The 26531-nt window shown below is 37.7% G+C and overlaps 1 protein-coding gene across 2 annotated transcripts in view; it reads right to left on the bottom strand.

Moving 5' to 3' along the window:
* The window catches only part of LOC136024955 (attractin-like), a 114594-nt gene that overhangs the window by 61190 nt on the left and 26873 nt on the right, over positions 1 to 26531 (bottom strand). For both annotated transcript variants that reach the window (XM_065700550.1, XM_065700551.1), the window contains exons 3-5: positions 18267 to 18392; positions 14126 to 14319; positions 7033 to 7206 (exon numbers count right to left, since the gene is read on the bottom strand). In XM_065700550.1, the coding sequence (XP_065556622.1) occupies positions 7033 to 7206; positions 14126 to 14319; positions 18267 to 18392 (494 nt within the window). The remainder of the gene's footprint in view (positions 1 to 7032; positions 7207 to 14125; positions 14320 to 18266; positions 18393 to 26531) is intronic.

Here is a 26531-nt window from a genome sequence, read left to right as displayed (position 1 = left end):
GGTTCAATCTTCACTGAGATCCATCAATCTCTCGCAAGTTACACTGAATTAAATGAAAAAAACAACTTTTTTTAGCACTTAAAGCCCCCTCCCCCTAATTAATCTAGGGTCTTTATCTTCAAACATTATGTGTCTTATGGTTTTGGCATCTTTGGCTTGACTTTCATTGAGATCCATTACTTCATTCGCAAGTTAAACTGAGTCAAACAAAAAACTTGACTTTTTAAGCACTTAAAGTCCCCTCCCCCTTGCCCTAATTAGGCTTGGGTCTCCATCCCAGAACAATTCATTCCCAGAACAAAATTCATCTCTCCATTTGCAAGTTACAGTGAATTAAATGAAAAACTCGATTTTTTTTTAACACTTAAAGCCCCATCGCCCTAATTAAGCTCAGTTTTAATCCAAATAGTTCAATTTTAATACAAATCTGACTGGCGGTTCTCCCGCTATACTCGATTGCACAGACGGGCGGACAGACAGACAGATCTCAAAAACCTATATGGATGGATATTTTCCACTATCCAAATAGGTGATGATGCCTGGATGATGATATGCTATTGTGTTCCTTTTTTTTGGATCCAATGAGCCAACATGGCTACCTAAGATGTTGCAAAATCCGTTCGTCTGTCTGTCTGTGTGTCCGTCCGTCTGTTGAATCACATATAGGGGGAGAACAGCTGGTTGGATTTGGATGAAAATTTTGATGGCCAGATTTGGTGTCAAGAATCATGAGACACATTAAGTTGAAAGATGAAGACCCTAGCTAAAATAAAACAGGGGGGAGAGGGCTTTACCTGCTAAAAACAGTTTTTCGTTTAACTCAGAGTAACTTGCAGCTGGAGTGATTGATCTGAATGAAAATTGAACCAAAGAGCCCTAAGACCATGACACATATCAAGTTTTGAGATAAAGACCCTAGCTCAAATTTAACAAGGGGGATAGGGTTTTAATTCCTGAAAAATTTAAGTTTTCTGTTTAATTTAGTATAACCTGCAAATGGAGTAACGGATCCGAATGAAAACTAGACCAAATTTGCCTAAGATCAGGGCTCATATCAAGTTTTGGTATCACAAACCCTATCTCAAATAGGGTGAGGGGGAGAGGGTGTCAAGTCTTAAGAAAGTTGAGTTTTCCTTTAATTTAGTAGGGCCTATAACTTATGAATGGAGTGACAAATCTGAGGTCAGATTCGTCTGAATACCTGAATCTGCTGGAACGAGTTGGACAAAATACCATTACATTGGATCCAGCTAGAATTGCCTAGACTTGTTTATTGCAAACAACATTTAGATGGACAAAGATTCATAACTTCAGTAGTTTTACCAATAATATGGTCCTCAAGATGATGAAATGGTAGAAATCTGGTTCAGTTGACGAGATGACAAAACTTGAACATTAATGTCAGAAATATAAGCCCAAATGGAGTACAGTATGCAAAATTTATCACAAAACAAGGGATTTTAGCTCACTGTCAACCAGTGAACTGTGAAATAATTTCTGTTTTCTTTGTTATATAACTTTTAAACAAAAATTAAACCAAGTGCTAATCCTACTATAATTTCTTTTTCGTAAAAAACAAATACCTTATTTCATATCCAAAAATAGGGCATGGAGCTATATCTGAGTTTACTCTAAATCTAAAGGGTGATGTTTTCTTGTACATTGCCAAAGCACACACACACACAAAAGCTGTATCTGAGTTTACTCTAAATCTAAAGGTGAGGTTTCTTGTTCATTGCCAAAGCGCACACACACAAAATTTTCGTGTCAAAGGTAAAGTATTTGAAAAACAAGTACATTAAAAGTATCTTAAGTAATAAGTATTTTGTAATCTTACTTAAGTATCAAGTAATAAGTACACCCTAGAGTTTTTACTTAAGTACAAGTAATGGAAAATTTTACTTAAGTAGTACTTCAAGTAAAAGTACTTCAAGTAAGTGACAGCACTGATATATACATATATATATATATATACTAGCTGTTGGGGTGGCGCTTCGCGCCACCCCAACACCTAGTTGGTGGGGCGCTTCGCGCCCCCCCAAGCCCCCCGCGCGCGTAAGTCGTTACGCGCCATTGTAGTTGTGTCCCTGTGTCCCACCTGTGAATAGAGATAGATATAAATATATGTTTTTAACTACGTAAAACATGCGAATATACAACATTCTTCGCTGTCCCATTGTCTGTTCACATAAATAGATTGTCAGGTTTACTGACTCTTGAACATCCAACATATAATTGTCCATGGGAAAAACAATCCGTATTCAGATCTATACCTCATTATTCTAATGATGTGTCCCTGTGTCCCGGTCGTCATTTATATTCCCTGTGTCCCGGTCGTCATTTGTGTCCCGGCGTCCCAGTTTGTAATTTCTCTTTGAGTGTCCCGGTCGTCATTTATATTCCCTTTGTCCCGGTCGTCATTTGTTTCCCGGTGTCCCGGTCTTTAATTTCTCTTCGAACAATCCCTGTGTCCCGGTCGTCATTTATATATCCCGCCTGTGCCCCCGGCGTCCCCGTTGTAGTTGTGTCCCTGTGTCCCGGTCGTCATTTATATTCCCTGTGTCCCGGTCGTGATTTGTGTCCGGGTGTCCCAGTCTGTAATTTCTCTTCGAGGTTCCCGGTCGTCACTTATATTCCCTCTGTCTCGGTCGTCATTTGTTTCCCGGTCTGTAATTTCTCTTTGAGTGTTTTTTCTTTTTAGTTTTTTTTTATTTTTTTACCTTTTTTCTTTTTTCAGTTTTCTTTTTCTTCTTTATTTTTCAGCGTCACTATGAAGTACACATCGACGAACCTTTGTTTTTTTAACTTAAATCTGGTAGGCATTGATGACCTTATCCAAGTCAAAATCCCAAACCCAATCATCATCGCTATCATTTTCAGTTTTGATATGTTTTGACTCTCGGTGTCCAGGTGAATTTTCATCTAACTGCGCGGTTTTGCGTTCTTTAGCCGCAAGCCTGTTTTCTTGCTGTTCTTGTGATTCCCCGGCATGCTTTCTTTTCTTACTTTCTCTATCAGCTGCAAGCCTGTTTTCTTGCTGTTCTTGTGATTCCTCGGAACGCTTTCTTTTCTTACTTTCTCTATCAGCAGCAAGTTTTTTGGCATAAACTCTTTGAGCAGCTTCCTCGGCTGTTGCCATTGTAGGTTCTTCAGTCATTTTACAATTAAACATTTTTCCGTGAACATATGTCTTAAATATCTTGAATGACGTCACCGTCAAAGCAAAAATGACGACAACTAATTTCATGACGTCAGCCGACACAGAAACATGACGTCACCTGATCCACAGACAGACAGACAACTTATTTTTATATATATAGATATATTTATATATATATATATATATATATATATATATAAGTAATTTTCATGTAAGCATTTTTTTACACTAAAAAAAAACTGACACCTGACAGAGATCAAACCGTTCGTGGTAACGAACTGTAGTAAGGGGCGACCCGGCTCAATAGTAAAAAAAAACTCAAAAAAATGGAATTTTGATACCGATAGTTACATCAGAAGAATCACATTTTAATGCTGAATTCAAATATATAAGTTTCATCAAGATTAGTTTTACCCATCAAAAGTTACAAGCCTGAGAAAATTTGCCTCATTTTAGAAAATAGGGGGAAACACCCCCTAAAGGTCATACAATCTTAACGAAAATCACACCATCAGATTCAGCGTATTAGAGAACCATATTGTAGAAGTTTCAAGCTCCCATCTATAAAAATGTGGAATTTCGCATTTTTTGCCAGAATGCAGATCACGGATGCGTGTTAATTTGTTTGTTTGTTGTTTTTTCCCCCAAGGGTGATCGTATCGACCCAGTGGTCCTAGAATCTTGCGAGAGGGCTCATTCAAACGGAAAAGAAAATTTCTAGTGCTCTTTTTAAGTGACCAAAAAAGGAGGGTACATAGGCCTCCTCCCACGTCAATTATTTTCCCAAAGTCACCGGATCAAAATCACCAAAATCAAAAATCACCGGAAAAAAAAAACCCTCATATACGCAATAAAAACATGAGAATACAAAAGTTCGTTACGTAAGCTAATTTGTAAGTTACGTATATCTTTTACTAATAAAAACATTCGTAAAAAATTGAAAGTTCTACGCCTCCTCCCCCGCTCTTTTTTTCTCAAAATCATTCGATCAAAACTCTGAGAAAGCCATTTAGCCAAAAAAATAAATATACAAATTTCGTTTTAATTATTCTTCTGCTGAGTTTTTTACTGTTTTAAAAAGTAGAGTTGAAAGAGTCAAACTTTAGCGTAAAGAGCGGGGCATTGATGAGGAAGCAGCCCCTTTCATATACGAAGTAATTTCTCTTCGTTTTAAGTTTTAATGTCGCTCCTTACTTTCAGTTAAAAAAACTTGTTTTTTTTTTTTTTATTTAATATACTAAAGGAACACCCAAACTAATATTCCAGCTATAAGGCACCAGTGCTTCTCAATCACCTGTTATTACAATCATGAAGATAAGGGAGGAAGGATCTGGGAAAGAAATGAGATAATCATAATTTAAGAAATAGTTTAATTCACAACAGGTAAGCATGGCCCATTTGAATGATGCCCTGTTCTTTCATATTCGGGAAACTTTTTAGGTAAGTTATGGGTATTCGCTGTTTAATACTAGAAAATAAATGGTTTAACCATGATTAAATTCTCCTTGATGTATATGGTGCTATCCATTTTTTATTATTATCATTATATTTATAGATGTTATGATACATTGCAATTTATAAAGCTTATTTAATGGACTCTCCTTGTATTTTTTTTTAAGCAAATTCTTTACATGTTAAGTGTTTAAATGTCTAATGTTCTGAGATCTTTTCATAATCCCAGTCCCACAGGCTATGTAGCCTTTGTGAAAATTCGTAGATTGTAGTGTAATTATTGCACTATTATATGGAAAATAAATCTATCTATCTATCTATCTATTTATCTGTCTATCTGCTGTCAAAAGGATTAAGAAAATAACCCATAGCAAAATCTTTTCAACCGATACCATTTTCATCAGTCAGGATTTATGGCCAATATGACAGATGAAAGCCTATTTGGGAGTGACAGTCTTGTTTCCGCTTAACAGCATGATATGTGCACGTCTTATGGAGAACTGGTGAACGAGCACAATATTAGACTGAAAGTGAGTATGCTATCACTGACAACGCTGCCAATATGCTCTCGGTACTTCGATTGAATTTGCCTGGAGGCAAAGAGGCAGAAGATAAAAAAAAAGAACTTATAATCGAAGAGGAAGTTCTTAGAAATAGATGACCATGGAGGATCAACAAGGCTTAGTTGCTCGCACATATGCTGTATCTCGCCGCAAGGAGCGTATTTAAAGAAGCTGACAGCATTTCTTCAGTCATGTGTTAAGTACTGTCAGTTTTGCTAGAAGCAGTCAGATAGATTCCAATCTTCTCCAGTAGTATGTCCTCATTCTAGCGACTGGGAATTGTTATGCGTTGGAATTCAAAGCAAATGACCGTCTGTCCTATTCTAAGGGTCTATGTCCTATTCTAAGAAGCTGGTGGCATTTCTCCAATTAAGCCAAGGTATTGAGTATTTTCAGCTTTGTTAAAAACAGTCAGATAGCTACTGATATTCTCCACCAGCATCGTTTCATTCTAGCAGCTGACAACTAAACAAATGGAAATCACAGCAAGTGACCGTCTGTCCAATTCCAAGGGGCCCATGCTATTCTTCAAAACGTTTGCCAAAGCATGGGCAAAATTAACTCCGGATGGCTCCTGTTATAAGAGATAGTTCCATTACTCGAGCACATTGGAGATCAAACAATTGGAGTCCAATCTGAAAGATGTGTCACATCATCTACATCCATGCTTGAGCCAGAGTCCGAGAGCTTGGTTCGTTCAAAACCTAGCCAATTCATTCAAAATAGCCATGGATAGCAGAATATGAAGTTACAGCAGTGACAAGAACTTCATCCCTGCAACAATACTTGATTCTCATTTCCGGATCGGAAACTACAATGAAGATGAATCGGAGGAAAACCATTCTATTTTACAAACTGCTTTTGAATCTGAGCAAAAATCAGAGATAGGGATGATATGGCTCCAGAAAAAAAAATGGTGTGCCCTCACCAGCAAAGCATCCTCACTTTTGTGCGTCAAGAGATCAAAATATATACTAGCTGATGATGAAGGCTAAAAAATAAGAGATGAAATATCTGACGAGGACATAAGCCCGTTGGCATACTTGGAAGAAAACCTAGACAAATATCCAACTGTGGCATCTTTAGGAAGAAAGCAGTTGAGCATCCTGGCTTAGCCGGCGACAAAGTTCAGTATTGTACGGAAGATTTCGGATCCACAGAGGACAGGATCAACATCATAGCATTTTTCAAATCTTGCATTTTTAAGTGCAATGTTAGACATGTTTACTGCCACTTTTAGTATAGTTCACCACTTTGAATTGTAATATATTGGTAACTGACACAAAAATCTTTGAAGCGTAATTGCTTTAAAAATAAATACGGTAATTTAACTGCTGAACTCACCAGTTATATATATGTTACCGTGAATGTCGACACATATGTGTACATATGTTACCGCGAATACCGAAATCTGGTGAATGTCGACATTCACCGGTGAAAGTCCGAAATTAGGATATTTAACAAATATTTCGTACATACACCAAGCGACTTTATGTTTGTTGACTAGTCAGCTTTGTCAGTCTTATGCAAGGCTTGGTGGCGATAGGATAGGTTAGGCTATGTTATAACTCTTGGTGTATGTCCAAAATATTTGTTAAATATCCTTATTTCTCACTTTCACCTCTGAATGTCGACATTCATCAGGTTTTGGCATTTCACCGTAACCCATAAACTTGTTTTCATATCCGATATCTTCCATCAAAATTTAGAGGCGATACTCCATATCTGGTAAAACTATAACCGCCAGCAATATATATATTTTTGAGTCTGGGACAATTCCCGACGTCACAAACACAAATATTGATATCAAACGTGGCGCACTGTTAAAATAGATGAGGGTAGGGTAATTTTACTTACTCAGTATATTATATGCATAAACAAATGGAGAATCGGTGAAACTATAACCACCGACAATATAAATTTTAGAGTCCGAGACAATTCCAGAAGCAGATGCACGAGCTAAACCTTCCACGTGGTGAACACTAATTTCTTCGAAATAGCCCATTTCTTTCCATTGACTACAATCATTGCCTGTAAAATAAAATATTATCGATAATTTTCTAACATAAACAGGTATAATTGCCCAAGAAAATTGTATGTTTTTCACACAAGGAGGCATAGTACGTGATAACCTCATCCGCAAAGCGCTGAAAAGGGTATCCAATGTAGAGTTTGAGATATTTTTTGTAAGAAAACTCAATTTTTGTGAATGTGCGTGCGTGTTTTTCTGGATTTTGCGGGTGTTCATTCTGAAACATAAGCTAAACTACCAAAGTACAAAACGTAAAAATTTTGAAACATAAAAATGACCATATAGAGATATTCCAAAAATTTTCAGAATAAAAAGCAGAAAACAGAGCCTGACATGACGTCATAACAACATCATGCGAAAGATAAAGGCTCAAGCTGTCAATAGTAGCAAGTAAATTCTAGCAAGCGAATAGTAGCAAGCGACATTCTAGTAGTTCAAATTAAAAATTGAAGATAATTGCTTGAAAACATCTTTGCTGGCGTGGGAGTTGAAATATAAATATACCCTGGTTTCAGCTATACTCGCCGAATGCGCACCGGTAATAATCAGTTTGTGTATTTTTATATATTGACTTCTTTACTTTATAAAACATATCCTATGTTTCATTACTATTTCAAGTTATTTGACTTCAAATAACTTGAATCAAGGGACGATGTCAATAGCATAAAAATTTCACATATTAGTAAGCTAGCAATAGACTTTGGCGCCTATCATAAGTGCAGTAAAGAAGCCTTGAATTCTCAAATCCTAGTAAAGTATAGCATATAGTATATAGACAATATGTAGATCAACAAAGAATATTGATTTAGCTTTACAGCTTAGTTCGATGTATCTTTATAGATGTGTGATAAAAAAACAAAAAAACACTCAATTACACGAAAGATTGTGTTTTCACGCATAAATACCACATCTTACATACCATAAACGAAATAATATTTTTAAATTAATATTTAACACAGTACAGTGGTGATATGACTATTCATCTGATCTGAAGGATATTTCCTGCTATCTTTCATGTTTTTGTTTGGGACACATTATTTTTATAAAAAGTGTCATTATATTTTTTCTGAGCTTAGTTTACAGAAGTGCTTGACTAGATACCAATATCAAGGACAAATTATTTTGGCCAATCACAATTTTTTTTTCTTTTTTTAACTCATTGTTTTCTAAGCAGGTCTGGCAGGTCCAAAATGATACTGTCATTTTGGTGTCTAGCCAATTATACAAACCAACAGGACTCTGATATATATATATATATATATATATATATATATATATATATATATACATATATATATATATATTTGTGTCACTATAGTATCTAAAATCAATGACCTTTCTGCGAAATTAGACGGTTTTTAGCATAAACACAAGTTGTTCTCCCATTTAGCCTTGAAGGTACGTAGTGACCTTCTCATCGGAGATCCTCCTATTTTGTTGTACAAAAAGCCTTCCAAAAGACTTAAAAGGCGCAACTGACCGTAAAACCATTATAGATAGCTAGTGACCACGCCTTGACGGCGAAATACTAGAATTACACCGATCTAAAGCTGAATGGAAACTTGAGGACCGTTTTAAGCAAACTGCGAGCCAGGTAGTTGGGAGAACCACAATGAGTCATCTTTCGATGTTAAACTGAAGAGGTAAACTTTTGTTGCCGTGGTTAAGCGAGTACATGATGACCTTGACGAATCCTCCCTGAATGCACTAAAATTGCTCGGCGTAGTAAGTCAACCACATTCAAAGTATTTTTCCCGACACGTAACGACCAAGAAACATTCCATGGAGATTCAGTCAGTGGAAATCGGGTACGAACACCATCAAGTTGAAGAGCTTGCATTTTTATCACATCGCTTCTTCAACTACCACATTATTAGTGACCTAGCCACCAGTTGTAAGCATAATAAATTACGTTCCAAATGTGGTGAAATTGGTCACGAATCAATTTCCAATTTCCAGTGTCTGAGAGATGTTTTCTGTGTTGACTGTATAAGTATGGGTTATACATGTTATAGCTTTATGTGCACAAAACATTGCAAACCTCCACATCCCTCTGTTCAATCATTAGCTTATACTCATGGAAAATAAATGGTTCATTTTGTAATAAAATCCCAGTTTTGGGGAGCCTCCACTCCAAGTTTGATCTGATTTGACTTCAAGAAAACTTTGTAATCAAACACGGGATGAACGTGTTGTCACAAAATATCTTGCAGTAAACTCCGTATATTGGCAAGGTAATACCTTATCAATTGTTCTGGTCAGTTCGACCATTCTTAAAAAGTTTCACAATGACCTCTTTCCTCCATTCACTGGACACACTCAGAGTTTCCCATATCTGATTCAAAATTTTGTGAAGGGGTTTTATTAGGACCAAGGAGCCGTTTCCAACAATTCAGGCTGTAAGTCGTCAACTCCGGCAGCTTTGCCGTTTTTCAGCTTTCCTAGCGCGGTTCTAACGTCAAAATTCTAATGGGTTCGGGATGGATATCCAGCTCGAAGAGTGACAATCCAGACGGAAGCTCTATAGGAGTAGTAGGGGAGGAAAATTTAGTACTTCGTTGAAGTATTCTCTCCATCTTTTATCAATGTCTCCTTTTTGATTACGCAGTTCATCCGTTTTGCTTTCAACAGCATATGTAGGTTTTCGAAAATCACCAATAATCTCCTTCGTTATTTGGTACACTGTCCTATTATCATCTTTGCTGGCAGCTGTCTCCACTTCTGCTGCCTTTGTCTCCAATAAGCAGCGTCGGTCATGTGGACCGCTTTACAGCGTTGTTTATATGCCTTGAAGAGGTCTCAATCTTGGGGATGAAAATACTATCCCAGTATTTCAGTTGGATCGTTATTTCTTACCCGTCTTGAACGAGCTTCCAGGAGCCATCACCGATCCACTACTCACTCTTCTTTTTGCGTAGCCAATTAACTTTTCAGTGGCCCCACTTACATAATTCACAAGTTTGCTCCACGTCTGGTCAACTCAGACGACTGTTTCGTTCCAATGTTGAGCTAGGAAATTTGTTAGAAAGGACAAAACAGAATTGTCAGATTCCTTATCACGGAATTTCCGAATGTAAAACACTTTCATAGTTTTCTAAGCTTGGCGACAAACTTAAGCTTTAATTTAAAACTAACAATCACTATTTCGTGATCAGAATAAGAATCATCCCTACGAAAAGTTTATACATCTTCTAGAGAACGTCCGAGCGGCTTTCTGATCAGTCCATGTATATTGGTATATATCGCGGTGTGGGAACCTCGGTCCACCAACAATTAGCCAACAGCTGGCGCAAACGTCAATTAACCGCACTCCATTGTCAATTATTACACCAAGACCCTGCTCGCCAATCACTTCTCAGGCATAGCTGTAATTACTACCAACTTAGACATTAGAATCATCACATAAAACAAGAATATCACGTTCAGGTAATGATTTGACTAGATCAGTTACTTCAAAAGAACGCATCTTTTGCGGAATCATCAGCCTCATTCGTTGGGGCATAAGTAGCTACGATTACATATTTAGACTTGGAACAAGCAAAACCAGCTTTTAGCGTCCTTTCATCGTTCTGTATAAACTCGAGCATCAATTTCTTAGCTGATTTCTTAGGGTAACTCCAGCTTCACATTTCCTCTTTTTTCCAAAGAAAAAGACTTCATATCTATCAACACGTATGGATCCAGAACCTGCAAGTTTGGCTTCCGAGAACCGTTATTTGAACAATTTATAATATGAGGGTCTTAATTGCACCTTCTAAGCGGCCAGACTGGGCATCAGTATTAATAGTCCTTACATTCCAAGATGCATAGCAGAAAGGTTGCTCCGTCGCCAGACAACGAGTCCGGGGGCGGTCTGTGACCATCATCTGTGGAGTCAAAACTAGATCGAGGCAATGTCAATTCGAAAATTAATTCTACATGAACCAAACTTCCTTTTGACTGTTTTTTTTTTTTTTTTTTTTAGCGAATAGGGGTACCCATGGCTAAGCGATTTAACCATGTAAGTTTCAAGCCAATCAGGAATTTTTTGGCCCTGTTTGAAGCACCATTTTAGGGAGATTTTGGGAGACCCATACCTTCAAATAAATCATTTTTGTTTATTCGGGTTCCCTTGTTCCAGGGACTTGATTTCGAAATGTTTATAAAAAAAGTTCATTGGCCCTTTTTTGACCAATTATTGGGTACTGTTTTCTGGGGATCCAATTTTAATCTATTTTTCTTCTGAATTCAATTCTCCTTAGACCAATTCTTTTTTTTTTTTTTTTTTTTTTTTTTTTTTTTTTTTTTTTTTTTTTTTTTTTTTTTGGTGTCCATACCCAAAAACATTTTTAAAATAATATTTTCCTCATTATCTAAGGATTTACGGCAGTAAGATCGGAACTGATAAGCAAAAAAAAAAATTGTGTTCCATTTCCAAGGTCCTCAAGCCCCCCCTCCCAACAAAAATTGTGTCCCCTTTAACCCAGGGATAGATCCCTGAAACTTTCTAGCCTATCTGGCATCGAAAATCAAACATGCCCCTTATTTACAGGAAAATGTACATTTTTTTTGGGGGGGGGAGGAATAAAAGAAAATAAACTATTTAATGATTTGAATAACAAGTGTCCAGACATTCGGAAAAAACTAAGGATTTATGGGAGGTGGCGGGGCGTACCTCACTGTCATAATAGGTGGAGATTCATACTGAATACCTATCGATTTCATGCTGGTCACCGCGACCTTCTTAACCATGCAAACAAGTGCAAATTTTCCCGGTAAAATTATTTCTTCCAACTATAAACAACTTGACACAGAGTAAAGCAAAGGAACCGCGAAGGAGAAAAATCGTGACACTCGAATAAGCACACAATAATGAACATTAGTATAATACAAATACGAATCAGAATGTTAGAGATGCCTCCAAATGTAAAAAGTTCTTGAACATCTTTCCGCACCCTGCTAAAATTTCTCTAGTCAGGATTACATCATTTCAAGGTAGAAAAAAAAAATTGTTCAAGCGGAAAAGAAGGAGGAACATTAAAACTTAAACCGAATACAAATTATTTCGTATGAGGGGGCTACCTTCTCCTCAGCCCCTCGCTCATTAAGTTGAAGTACTTTAGGGCTTTACAAAAGCTCCTCATTCCAATCCAACATTGTTGGCATTCAGCATGTGTGTTTCAGCATTCGTTCCTTAAGGATTAGGACAAAGAATCAAACTTTAGCCGAAACAGCGAGGGGTTGAGGAGGGGCCGTTCCTCTTATATACGAGATACTTTCAGGTCGTTTCAAGTTTAAACGTTACTCTTTACTTTCAGCTGAAAAAATCGTTTTCAAATAATTACTAATCGTTTTAAAACCATGCCCAGGCCTGACAAAGATGTGACGTGTCCGGCCCCATAAACCCCCGATTTCTGGTTAATAAATTGTATATATCAATTGTAAATTGATCGGTAGCGTCCCGATTTTTCAGATTTTCTGCTCAAGAATTAAAATGTAAAATTGTAATGGATGAAATTTAAGTGTTTTGACAAGAATTTCGATGAACAGTAATTTCCTTGAACAAGTCCTCACTAACATGATTACTATAGAATTTTAGGCGGGCGGCAAGGGGTATTATTATTCATATGGATGGAAATTTTGTGTGACTTTTTATCTTCTACCCGACTTAAGTCACGAGCTCTACAATAGGGTTCTCTGATGTTTAAATACAGCAGATTGCTTACATATGTTAAAACACACTGAAGTATTGTATATAAATAGAAAAAGAGAAATAATATTACTTAAAATAACTGAAAATTAAACTCCTGGGAGGACTCCCCCCTCAAGAAACTTCCTGGCAAGACTCATGACACATCACCCCCACTCTTCCCACCTCTTTGCCTTAGGCAAGTAAATGTAATATTTTTCTACATAGAAAAAGATTTTAGCAACAGGAGGGGCACTATAACCTTCTCCCCCTAGCACTAACAATAAGGCGTAGACCAAAATTTTCTCAGAAGACAAGAGGGATTAGATCCCCATTTCCATCCCCCTTCCCAAAATTCAATCTATAGGTATCTAAAAGTTAAAAGAGAGTTATAGTATTTAGGCATTTAAATACACTGTTTGAGATTTCTGTCCCTCCACCTATAAAATGACCCTCCTTCATAACAGCTGATGCGCACTTACACATCACTGTGTATAGTTTCATAATAGCATTTTCCATAATAGCTGATGCGCAATTATATATCAATAAACATAATAAACAAAAAACTAGTGAATCAACATTGCTTCCTCTACAACTGGAAAGCAAAATACATAATTAGTTTGGTTATAATTTAAATCAATCAGCTATCTCAACTGCCAGAATTTTTCATCGCGGTTTAATGCAGAATCACAAATTAGTGACGCAAAATGGCAGAAAACGCCACTTTCCCGTAGGCCAATCTTCTTTGGTAACTTAAAAACGGTACTAGAACTCTTTAATTTCCCTCTAATGAGCCCTCCCCCGATCTTCTAGAACCACTGGTTAGATACGATCACCCCAGGGAAAAAAAAATCTGTATCCGTGATCATTCTTCTAGAAAAAAATTTCCACATTCTTACATATAGGAACCTTCAGTAGGTTTTTTTTATATGATAAATCCAATGATGTGATTTACATTAAAATTAGCTTTTGATGGGCAACATGAAACTTAATGAACTTCATATATTTAGAATCAGCATAAAAATCCGATTCCTTTGATGCACTGATTGAAAGAATCAAAAAATTTTTTTAAGACTTTCGGTTACTATCGTTCCGAGTTGCTCCTTACTTGCAGTTTGTTACATCGAATTCTTTGATGATAAGACATTAGCTGTAGCGTGAATAATAATACCATAGCCGTTTGCAACTTTTTGGAGGGAATAGAATAGACACTCTAATTCAATAAACTTAACATAATTCAACCAACTTACCTGCAAACTCTTCTTTACAAATACATTTGTGGTTTTCAGGGTCACAAAAGCCATTTGTCGAGCAATTATTTGGACAGATACTTTCTTCACACGCAAGTCCTTTGCGAAAGGCATTGCATGTGCAAACACCATCTATGCACATGCCTTCTCCGCTGCATTCAATAGATTTCCCTCCTCTGGGACAGCCACCAACCCTAAAGATTTACGTTAGTATTAGTGTATAGTCATACCCCTGGGGAAAGCCAAGGAGATGGAAGAAACTAAATACGCGCCCGAAACTACGCTTATACTCCCTTTCAAGGGTTTTGTCGTTCTTTCTTACCTAGCCAAAGAAGAGCTGTAATACCAATTTACAACATTTACCAATTTACCATATAAATTTTAAAATCACTTTTTTAAAATCAGGGAAAAAATTAATAAAATTACAGCGTATTAAGAAATAATCTACAGCCTTTTTATTTACATATTAATCACAATGACAAAGTGACTATCTCTACTAATATACAAAGACTAAAAAAAAGAAGAAAAAAGTCTATACTGTCCCAGGACACTTATCATATGATGCACAAAAAAGAAGTTGAAATTATTCAATAGTCTATTCAAGACAATGACACTCTTACGAGTTCGCACAATTTTGTTTTCTTATTTCTCTTGATTTTTCCCCCAATTTTTTGTTGCGTAGGTGTCTGACACTCTTACGAGTTCACACAATTTTGTTTTCTTATTTCTCTTGATTTTTCCCCCAATTTTTTGTTGCGTAGGTGTCTGACACTCTTACGAGTTCACACAATTTTGTTTTCTTATTTCTCTTGATTTTTCCCCCAATTTTTTGTTGCGTAGGTGTCTGACACTCTTACGAGTTCACACAATTTTTTTTTCTTATTTCTCTTGATTTTTTTTTTCATTATTTTGTTAGGTAGGTTTCAAAGCCGTTATTTACAACACTTGATATTCATATGGCCAGCTTTGTCATCGCTGTATGTTATAAACACAGCCTCGCAAAAATCAGAGATAGTATGATAGGCAAAATTCTCCAATTATATCAAGGCGCAATTTAAGCTGCCACTCTATCACCCTTCATTTTTACGCCGTCTGATCTTTGCCATCGTATGTGTCTGTCTTAAAAAAGGAGCCGCATGTCGGTATTCCTGCTAAAAACTTGGTAGTGGAGGAGAACTAATTGCAGCTTGAACCACATTTGATTTCAAACCTAGTCAGGACTTTCCTTGCTTCCCCGCCGAGTCAGGACTAACCTTTTATTGCTTCAAAAAAGGATTTGCCCGCTTTACACCAATTCAATTTGTCACGACCATTCCTTTTCTGCCCTTCAATATGTACCACAAAGATGAAGTTCTCGACTCCTTACCCTCAAAGCTATAAAATGGTACATCTTGTGAGCGAATTTTGTGAGTAAAACCCATGTCAGGTCTTTAATCAGCTCATAAAGGACTTTTTCATCTTCTTGTTTAATTGTATGGAGACGCCAAAGCATAATTTTCCATGCAATTCCTGACCCTGCAGTGCCTGAAAACGAACGCAAGATCCTGTATCACCTAGCAAAGACCAATCTCGCCATGCCACAACAGATTGCTCATTAAAGACTATTGATCAGCTTTAAAAAATCTTTCTATATTTATTCAAAAGCAGATTTTCTTGTCATGTCAGCTTTCTATTGTCACTTAATCTTCTGTCTCGCCCTAGACGTAGAATACAAAATGGCAAATAGCAGTACTAAAAACCCGTAAAGAAACGCTACTTTTGAGATTTCAAAATTTTCTATTTATTATTCTAAGAAGACATTTTGGGTATGGGACCAAAAACGTAATATATCTTGAGCCCTTTTAGATGTTAGCTCAACTTCTATTTCAAACTGGTTCCTATATGATCTCTAAAATGGGGTTTTTCACTCGAAAGCAGAATAATGGCTAAAAGTAAAAAAGAACTTGACATTATAGCTTCAAATAATTCTCCTAAAATCAAAGAGTTCGTAGTAACGAACTGTAAGTAAGGAGCGACCCAACTCAATAGTAACCGAAAGACCCAGCTCTAAATGGGTACCTGAAGAAATTGGGGGAAGGTAACACGAAGGGTGTGCTAAAGCACACGCTGGTTGGCCCCCAGCCCCCCATTTCACTTCTTGGTTGAAGGCCCAAGAAACGGAGATCAGCACCGCCAGTAGGGACTGTAAAGCCCAATGCTGTACTCTTTACCTTTTTTTACCATCAAAAGTTACAAGCCTGAGAAAATTTGCCTTATTTTCGAAAAAAGGCGGAAACACCCCCCCCCCACCCTAAAAGTCATAGAATCTTAACGAAAATCATACTATCAGATTCAGTGTATCAGAGAACCCTACAGTAGAATTTTCGAGCTCCTATCTCCGAAAATATGGAATTCTGTATGTTTTGCCAGAAGAAAGATCGCGGATGTGTGTTTATTTGTTTGTTGTTTTTTTTTCTCAGGGGGATCGTATCGACCCAGTGGTCTTAGAATATCGCAAAAGGGCTCATTCGAACGAAAATTAGAAGTTCTAGTTCCCTTTTTAAGTGACTAAAAAATTGGACTAGGTCCCCTCCCAAGCTCATTTTTTCCCAAAGTCATCCGATCAGAATTTTGGGAGAGCCATTTTGTTCAGCTTAGTCGAAAAATCTATGAACTATGTCTTTGAGGGTGACTTGATTTCCCCGCAGTAACCGGGGGAAGGGCTGCAAGTTGTGAACTTTGCACATTGTTTACATATAGTATTAGTTATTGGGAAATATACAGACGTTTCATTGGGGATTTTTCAGGTGGGAGGGAGGGTCGGGGGAGATTAAGTGGGAGAATCCTATATTAATATATAATCCTATAGAATTCCCATGGAAGAATTTTTCATGAGGGAAGGAAATTTTCCATGAAGAGGACACCAGATTCCCCGGCATTACTTAAAAAACGATCAGAAATTAAATAAAAAAACTAGTTTTTACTGAAAGTAAGGAGCGACATTAAAACTTGAACCGAACAAAAATTATTCCGTATATGAAAGTGGTTATCTCCTCCTCAATAAATCCTACCATATACTTACCATATCATGTACATTACCATATCATATCATTACCATATCATACTTACCGTATTGGATTGTAAAGCTCCTTTCATAAAGTAACAGCAGTAAGCTTTATACCATATGCTTCAGACCTTGAATACTATACTCTACTAGCAGTATTAGAGTAAATATGATACAGTAATTTTGAAAAAAAAAAATGGTAAATATAAAATTTTGGAGTATGATATCTATGGCTAATTTATGCCTTGCCACTGAATTAGATTATATTGTTAATTATGATTAGTATGTAAATTATTGATATATCTCACTGCAAGCTATATTAAGTTACATTTATTACTTTTCTGTAAATTTGATGTATAAAAATGCTATTTTACTCAAAGAAAAGCTTTCGAAACACAAGTTGTGCTGGTAAAGTGTCAGCAGCTTTTAGGATTCTGCTACTGGCAGCTTTGGAACTTTTTGCACACCTGTCCCTAAGGAAAACTTAATACGGTTTAGAGAAGATCAAAGCGATAGGATAAACTCCTTCAATGTCAAGCTTCATGCCTTTCTTTTTGACTGGGGCTAGGAAAACCTATTCCAACTGTGTAGAACTGACCAGATTCAATAACATACTTGATTGCCTAAAAACTTCCGATATCAAGTGGGGAAATTAGAGGACATTGTGTCAGTGCAGGAAATCTTTGAACAATAGAAATGGAAGATCTATCAAGACTAATAACAGTGGTTTCAGGTGGGTGAGGTAGGTTGAAATTAATCTCATCTTGGCTCCTACACCAAAGCATCTATTCTTTTTTCTATTTTTACTACATAAATAGCATTTTTTTTCATCTTCCTAATGAACAATAATTTGACTTCATTTTTTTTTTTACGAGAACAAGCTTATTTTCATTTTTCTTGACGTTTTCTTTAATTTATTAGCTTCATCCAACTTGACATTTTTGATAGCTCATGAAGCAAAATGAGGCATATAAGGACCTTAACTGAGAGACTATTGCGACCAGTTTAATAGCTATTCTTCCAAGTGGGGTAATAAAACAAAAAGCTTAAGAACGTTCCTTCACGGCTAACAAAAAACCATCTAAATTATTTACTTACTTATAGCTTATGTTGAAACCACTCATATTAAAAGCCAAATCAGAATAAAAATGAACAAGCATTTTGTCATTACTTCCTTGAATTTCCATGGGTTTTCTAGTGGTATTGTCCTTTTCAATGACACCGCTATAAAAAAAAAAAAAAAAATAAATAAAGTGACGGTACGAACACACAATCACTATGGATAGCTCTTGGTACAGAGACCACTTGTATTCAGTTTCAACATGTCTGCGCACAGCACGAGGAGTTATAGGGCACAACCCCCCAATATTTGTCCAAAGGGCCAGCTTTTAAGGGAATTGAGGAACTGTAACCTAAAATGCATTATTATAGGTACCCCCCTCCTTAATATCCAGTCTTTTGAAACTGTGATGTTCACTATGCTTAAATACATCCGAAGAAATGCATTGTAAATTAAAAGATCATTTACATTATTTCTGAACCACTCCTGGTCGTACATAAATAAGCTCAACTAGGCTAGTTTCTAAGCACAAACAGAAAACAAAGTTTCATTGACATCTAGCAAACCTTTTTAATAAACAGCCTGATACCTAAAATTTACCCCCCCCCCCTTACAGGATTGAGGTTTTCAGAGACTGTCTGACAAAGAAGATCTATCAGCTAAAGGCATGTCTGCATGGAAAGTGGAATCTGTCAAGCATACTCGCTTCCTCTGTAAATACCAAAATTTGAAGTTTAAACTTGCTTTATTTTATGATTTGCCTGCTTTGGCAAGTTTAGATATAATTGACCTCTTCCCTCCCAAAATAAATCTCTTGTGTGCTCTCCTTATATTTGAAAAAATCAATAGGACTAATCAAATATTTTGCGCTTGCGTTACAATGTAATTTTAGGACCTATTAACAATCAAACTGTTTGAAATACTATATACCTGTAACTAATTATTTCGTTTATTTCTATCCTACTTAAGGATTTTCTCCCACTCAGTACCTCTTAAGGACACCCAATTTGACATTTCATCCCTCCCAAAATAAATCTCTTATACCTGTAACTAATTATTTCATGTGTTTCTATCCTGCTTAAGGACTTTCTCCCACTTAGTACCTCCCCCCCCCCCTCAGAGGGTATAAATACCTGCTTCATCAACATGCAGTTTACGACACTTTTTGGTTCTCACGTAACTCAATCCCGTAAGGAACCTTGCTACACAGAGGTAGGGGAGCATGATACTCCCATGTCAGCAAATGAGAAGACTTGGGCTATTGGCTTGAAACCGAGACTCGTGACCTTGATGGGCAGCCCACAGGGGGGAAAAGACAACCGAGACATCTACAACTACTACTACTACTATTAATAACTCACTGCAGCACCAAGCCGCCCGAGGCCAACACAGCTACGCATGCTCCTCCTCCAACCTAATCTATTCAAGACCTCCCTCTTTACATCCTCCCAGGAAGTTCCCATTTCCTTTAAATCTTTATTTATGACATCCTCCCAACCCAGACAAGGACGACCTGCTTTCCGTGTAGCCCCAGACGGTTGGCCAAGAAGGACAATATTTGGCAATCTGTCATCCTTCATCCGCAGAACGTGGCCTAGCCACCTCAACATTTCTTTCACTATAGCCCTAGAAAGCGGGATTGAACCACATTTTTCGTACAACCTACTGTTTGAAATACGGTCAGTCAGCCGGGTACCCAGAACAATCCGTAGGCAATTTCTCTGGAAAACATCTAGTAAATTTTCATCTGCTTGCGGAGCGTCCATGCTTCAGAGCCATATTTGACCACAGTCATCACTGTAGCTTCCAATATTCTAATCTTGGTTTGCAGACTTATCTTTCTATTCTTCCAAACTTTTTTTTAACTGTGAAAAAAAAACACCCTGAGACTTAGCTATTCTACTTTCAACATCTTCACTGTTCCCACCGTCTTTACTAATAATACTACCGACGTAAGTGAAGCTACCAACCTGATCAATTTTTTCGTTACCCAACGTCACCTTTTCATCTCCACTTATTCCTAGCCTTAGTGACTTAGTCTTCTTCATATTAATTTTCAAGCCCATTCTAGCACCCTGAACTCGTAACAACATTAGATATGTAGTCTATGTAGCTATGGAGATATGTAACCACTTCACGTTTCCGAAACTAATTTTTGATTAAACATAATCTAAAGATGTAATTTTGGAATGTGAGGACAATGAACCAGGTAAACAAGACAAAACAAGCTATTAAAGAGATAAAACAATGCCTCATTCATATTCTTGAACTCGGTGAAATAAGGTAACCCAAAAATAGATTAAAGAAGTTCGACGAACGAATTTGCTACGGCATTTAAATGCCATCCCTCCATTCACCTCACTGGAGTAAGACTTGTGATGTGATCACTTGCAAACAAAGAAATGCCTAATTGGAAGCCATTCAGCGAATATACAATGACAGCCCACTTCGCATTTAGTCATACAAAAAATGGGCATTACTAAGTGCTATTCTCTAAGGCTGAAAATGAGGAAACGATGCTTTCTACAGCAGGCAGAATTCAGTCAGAATGTTCAAGGGCACAATGAACTGTTTGTTCTGACTATCTGGATTCTAAAGTCAGTGCGGACCTAAAATCAGTGCAGACCGCCAGTACTATCCTGAAGTTAAGACCCACATGGCACTGTAGAGACGAAAGTGATCAGTGACCTCCTAATCGGTTATACACTAAGCAACAATTCCATATTAGGCAATGGTGTGTCGGAACATAAAACAATTCAACACACTAATCAACAATTCCATATTAGGCAACGGTGTATCGGAAAATAAAACAATTCACAAGTGCTCACGAGCGCAATTGATATCGTAGCAAAAACGGAATTGTCCATTTCTTCACATCAAGACATAGGAATAGTAGCTTACTTGATGCTAGTCTTTGAGAAGCGGATGTGCATTCAGATTATATCCTGATGATGGCATAAGCATTTTGACACCAATATGCTGAACATTGCGACATCCACAGAAACTTCTGCATGTTAGTACATGAAAGATTTGAAGCACTAAAATCGCTATAAAAAAATTGATGACTGGTTAAAAAAAATGAACTTCAATCAAGAATGCATACCATGAAGTTTTAAAGGCCAACCTTGCCTTCAAGAAAAAAAAGAAAGAAGATCGAACATTGGAAGGCATCTAGAAATATGTAATGAGTACATGGAGACCTGAATGCTTGGAGACCTGAACAAGAACTCCAATTACAGCTCTGTTACATGGACCAGGATAGGGCCACTAGATGAAGTTTCAGGAAAGCCATAAGAAATATTACTGAAGAAAAAAAAGTAATGTCAAAGAAGCTGCTGAGAAAGGAGCCCTTAAAAGAAATTTTCCAACTAACAAACAAGATAGTAGGAAAGAAAATGAACCGATTATCCTTTGAGAAAAGTGAAAATGAAAGCATAGTCTCGAATCCTCAAGAGAATTGACAAGAGATGGACCTTAGATCTTAATAGGTCTTAAATAAACCCAGACCTATTGATGCAGAAACAGTATCCAATACGCCATTATACAAATTGATAAAAATGCCCCCCCCCCTCTGCACTGACCTCGTCTGGAGAATGGAATAAAAAACTATACATCCTACAGTGATATTGAAAAAGAATTCAATTCTTTTGACCAAAATACAGTATGAATGGTTTTAAAATGTTCCGCAGTACCTTACAAACTATTGAAAATGATAATGACAATTACAAGGATAACGATTGCTGCATAAGCAGAGAAAATTGGAACATGTGTTCATTCAAAATAATATATGATATCAAACAAGGATGTGTCCTATCTCCATTGCTGTTAATCATAGAAATAGACTATATTCAATACCAGTCTACAGAATGTGAAGTGCAGATTATTCGTTATTAGATCTCTGATCTGGACCTTGCAAATAATACTGTTCTTGAGGAATCAAAACAATGACTACAGCTGTTATTCAACATTACAGATGAAAAGGCCAAGAAAGTGGGACTTTGAAAGAAGTGTCAAGAAGACAAAGAGCATTGCCATACCTGACAGATACCACAATGCAAGGATAAAAGATTGAGCTGATCCAACAATTTAAGTATCTAGAGAGTTAGATTGAACATCATGGTGAAATAGCCAAAAAAATCAGGAGTGGAATTTGACAAGCACCAATGTCTCTTAACAAATTGAAACCCGTTTGGTGCAGCAGTAAGTATTCCCTGTGCTTGTAGATCTTCATTCTGAATAGCAACGCGTTTCCCACCATCCTCGATGCAAATCGTCATTGTGAAGTCATTGTCAAACTAAAGAAGTACGTCATAGCCTTTGAGAACACATACCTTCAAAGAATTCAAAGAATCTTTCATTAGTCAGAAAATCAACTACCAAACACAGGGTATAAGCGGCACCCTGATGGAACAGCAAAACATTGGTCAACTAAGACACAACCTGCAACAGCAGTACAACTGGGACCGAAAAAATGTAAATATATCTCTCCTACGACAGTAAAAGGGTGTGATGGCTGCAGCTCAGTTCCAAGATGTCTGGCAAGGCTTTGCAGACCTTCTGTGCGCCATTCCTGGCTCTGGATGACCTAAGATAAGGTAATCAGACCTTGGATCCATTTTACTTCAATTAAATCTCTGGTTAACACCCAGAACAAATGACACTCCGGCCATTTTCCACTTATCTCTTGTAAGATCGTTAAGAGCTTTTGGCATTTTCCCATTTTATATTTTATTATAAATCTATTATATTAAATTTAGAAATACAATGGAATTTTATTACGAGTTTTTCACATTATAATTAATATGATAAACTGTTTATTATACATTTTGTTTTCATAAAGAGCAAGTAACACCCTGGTCATTTTCCCACTTGTCTATGTTAAGATGGCTAAGAGCTTTTGGCATGAAGACTTCTTTGTTTATGGCATTAAATGGGTATTTACTAATCTGATTGCAGCAGAACCAGGCGCTTTCCATATTACTTGGCATCTAAAATTCAGATATTTTATTTAATTATGTTATATTTCATTTTGTTATATTAAATTTTGTTATATATGTTTTATTCTGATGTTTTCACATTATAACTAATGTGATTAACTGTTTATTGTAGCATCCTGCTGGGCATGCTTGCTTATTAGTTTAGTGTTGCTTTGTTATGTGCTTATATTGTTGTAGCATCCTGCTGAGATTGCCTGCTTATCAGCTTAGTGTTGCTTTTGTTATGTGCTTATGTTGTTATATTTACAGGTGCTTGGGTCTTAATAAAGAGTTAAATCAACTTGAGACATAAGAACTCTACATGGTGTCAGAAGAGGGATCTTGAACAGCAAAGATGGATGGAGTTGCCCCTCCAGCAATCAACTGGGAATCTGAAAATCTTGATGAAGAATGGTCAAAGTTTGAAGAACATGCAAGACTTATGTTTCTAGGCCCTCTCTCTGGTAAATTGGAAAAGATTCAGTGTGCCTATCTACTTATATGGACTGGCGAAAAAGGAAGAGACATCTTTAAAACTTTTGACATTGAAGCAGACGATTCAAATAAAATCGAGCCTTACCTTATGAAATTTCGTGAGTATGCTGCTCCAAAGAAGAACAAAGTATTTGCCAGATATATCTTCCAGAAACGTGACCAGCGTGATGGAGAGACTTGAGAAATACATCACAGAGCTGAAGTTGCTAGTCAAGCCATGCGAATACCATGATCCAAAAGAGATGACCAGAGACAAAATCGTCTGCGGAATCAGAAATCCAAGAATACGAGAGAAACTTCTAGCTGACGGCAACAGCCTAACACTTGAAAAAGCAGTAGAAGTTTGTAGGATCTATGAAACGATCCAAGCACAGCTGAAATCATTTGACAACAATTCCCACCATCCCCCAATCAAACAGGAAGTGGATGTAGTATATCGGAAACAACCAAAACCAGCAGACGCAAGACCAAGAACAAAAGGCACAGAGTGCTACTTCCGTGGAGGAATCTATGGTCCTGGACACAGCTGTCCTGCCAAAGGGAAAACATGCTCAAAGTGCAGAAAATTAAACCACTTTGCAAAAGTATGCCGCAGCAAAGTCGTGAATGCTATAGAAAATGATGAACAGAGCCGAATAGCAGAAACTACTGAAGAAGATGAAATACTGCTATATGCTGTACAGCAAGATGGGAGTAAGGATGAGGCGTTTGTTCCACTGAAGATCAACAATCAGACTACTGTAAGCTTGAAAATCGATACTGGTGCTCAGGCAAACATCATACCAAAACACTACTTTGATCTCCTTGCTCCAAAACCACTCATACAGCCAACAAAGCAAAAACTCACCAGTTACTGTGGCTCAACGATCCCAACAGCGGGAATCTGCCTCCTGTTATGCAGCTATAATGGAGCTCCTGAACAGAAACATAGGTTTTTCATAGCTGGAGGAAATTCTGTTCCTATCCTTGGATTCAAGTCTAGCAAAAACATGAACCTGGTGAAACTTGTCCGGAATATAGATGCCTTAGATGACAGCAAATCAACGCCAGATTTGGAGCCACTCCTTGAACAGTACAAAGAGCTGTTCTCTGGCATTGGGAAAATACAAGGAAAATGCAAGATTCACCTCAAGGAAGGAATTGTGCCGACAGCATATCCTGCCAGAAAAGTGCCTATTGCAATGCGTGAGAAATTGAAACAAGAGCTGAACAGATTGGAAAGCTTGGGGATAATAGAAAAGGTGGAAGAGCCTACGGAATGGGTCAATTCGATGGTGCCAGAGGAAAAGAAGGATGGCGGTGTGAGACTTTGCATTGATCCAGTAGACCTGAACAAAGCCATCAAGCGCCCTCATTACCCGATCCCGACTTTTGAAGATGCCATTGCTGATTTGAGCGGTGCAAAATATTTCTCAAAGCTTGATGCCACCTCAGGGTACTGGTCGCTTGTGCTCTCAAAATCAGCTTCAGACCTCACGACCTTTAATACAATTTATGGCAGATACCGTTGGAGGAGATATCCCTTTGGGCTGATATCTGCCCAGGACGAGTTCCAGCGGAAGATGGAAGAGATATTTCAAGGTCTGAAAGGTCTTAAAATACTTGTCGATGACCTACTTATCTATGGAGCCACACGAGAAGAGCACAACAGAAGACTTGCGGACGTGCTCGAAAGAGCAAGACAGAAGGGGGTGAAATTTAATAGATCAAAGTGCCAGATTGCAGTCCAGTCAGTCTGCTACTTCGGCCACATCATCAGCAATGCTGGCATCAAACCAGACCCCGAGAAACTCCGTGCTATCAACGAGATGCCTACTCCAAAATCGAAGGAGGAACTGCAGACTCTCCTTGGAATGCTAAACTTTCTCTCAAGGTACATTCCAAACCTGGCAACACAGAACCAACCATTAAGGGATCTGATTAAAGCTAACGAGTTCGAATGGAAAGAGCTCCACACTACATGTCTCAACCAGCTCAAAGAGTCCATAGTAACCAATCTGGCTTTCTTTGACAGCTCCAGCCCAACCCTTGAGCTCGAAGTTGACGCCTCAAAACATGGACTAGGGGCACAAATATCCGCGAATGGCAAAATCTTTGCTTACGCATCAAGATCGCTGAGTAAATCCGAACAGAACTACTCACAGCTAGAAAAGGAACTCTTTGCCATAGTCTATGGCTGCCGTCATTACCACCACTACCTATACGGAAGGAAAGTACAAGTCATCACGGATCATCGACCACTCGAATCTATACTAATCAAACCCCTCCATACAGCACCACCAAGGATTCAACGCCTGATGATGTACATACAGCCGTATGACTTGACTTTCAAGTACCGAGCCGGTACGGAAATCCCTGTCGCAGATGCACTCTCAAGACTACATCTTCCAGACATTGATGAAGAATTACACAAAGAGATCGAAATCTTTGTACATTCGTTTGTAAAATCCATACCCGCCACGGGCAGCAGACTGGAGGAGATCAAACAGGAGACCTTGACAGATCACGAACTCCAAGTGCTGAAGAGGGTCATCTTGGAGGGATGGCCTGACAACAAGAGACAATGCCCAAACACCATAGTCCAATACTGGAGTATTCGCCAAGATCTCTCAATGCATGATGACCTGATCTTCAAAGGTTCAAGAATTGTCATTCCTACCAGTCTACAAGACAACGTCTTAAAGGGACTACATTCCGCTCATTTGGGCACTGAAAAAAACAAGCAAAGAGACCAAATGATCATTTACTGGCCAGGCATTGGAAAAGACATTGAAAGGTTTATCCAAAGATGTGATGCCTGCACTCACACGATGTTGAACAATCAAAAAGAGC

The sequence above is a fragment of the Artemia franciscana genome, chromosome 3 (genome assembly GCF_032884065.1).
Source record: "Artemia franciscana chromosome 3, ASM3288406v1, whole genome shotgun sequence".
Classification (NCBI taxonomy): domain Eukaryota; kingdom Metazoa; phylum Arthropoda; class Branchiopoda; order Anostraca; family Artemiidae; genus Artemia; species Artemia franciscana.
This window is presented reverse-complemented; position numbering and strand designations above follow the sequence as displayed.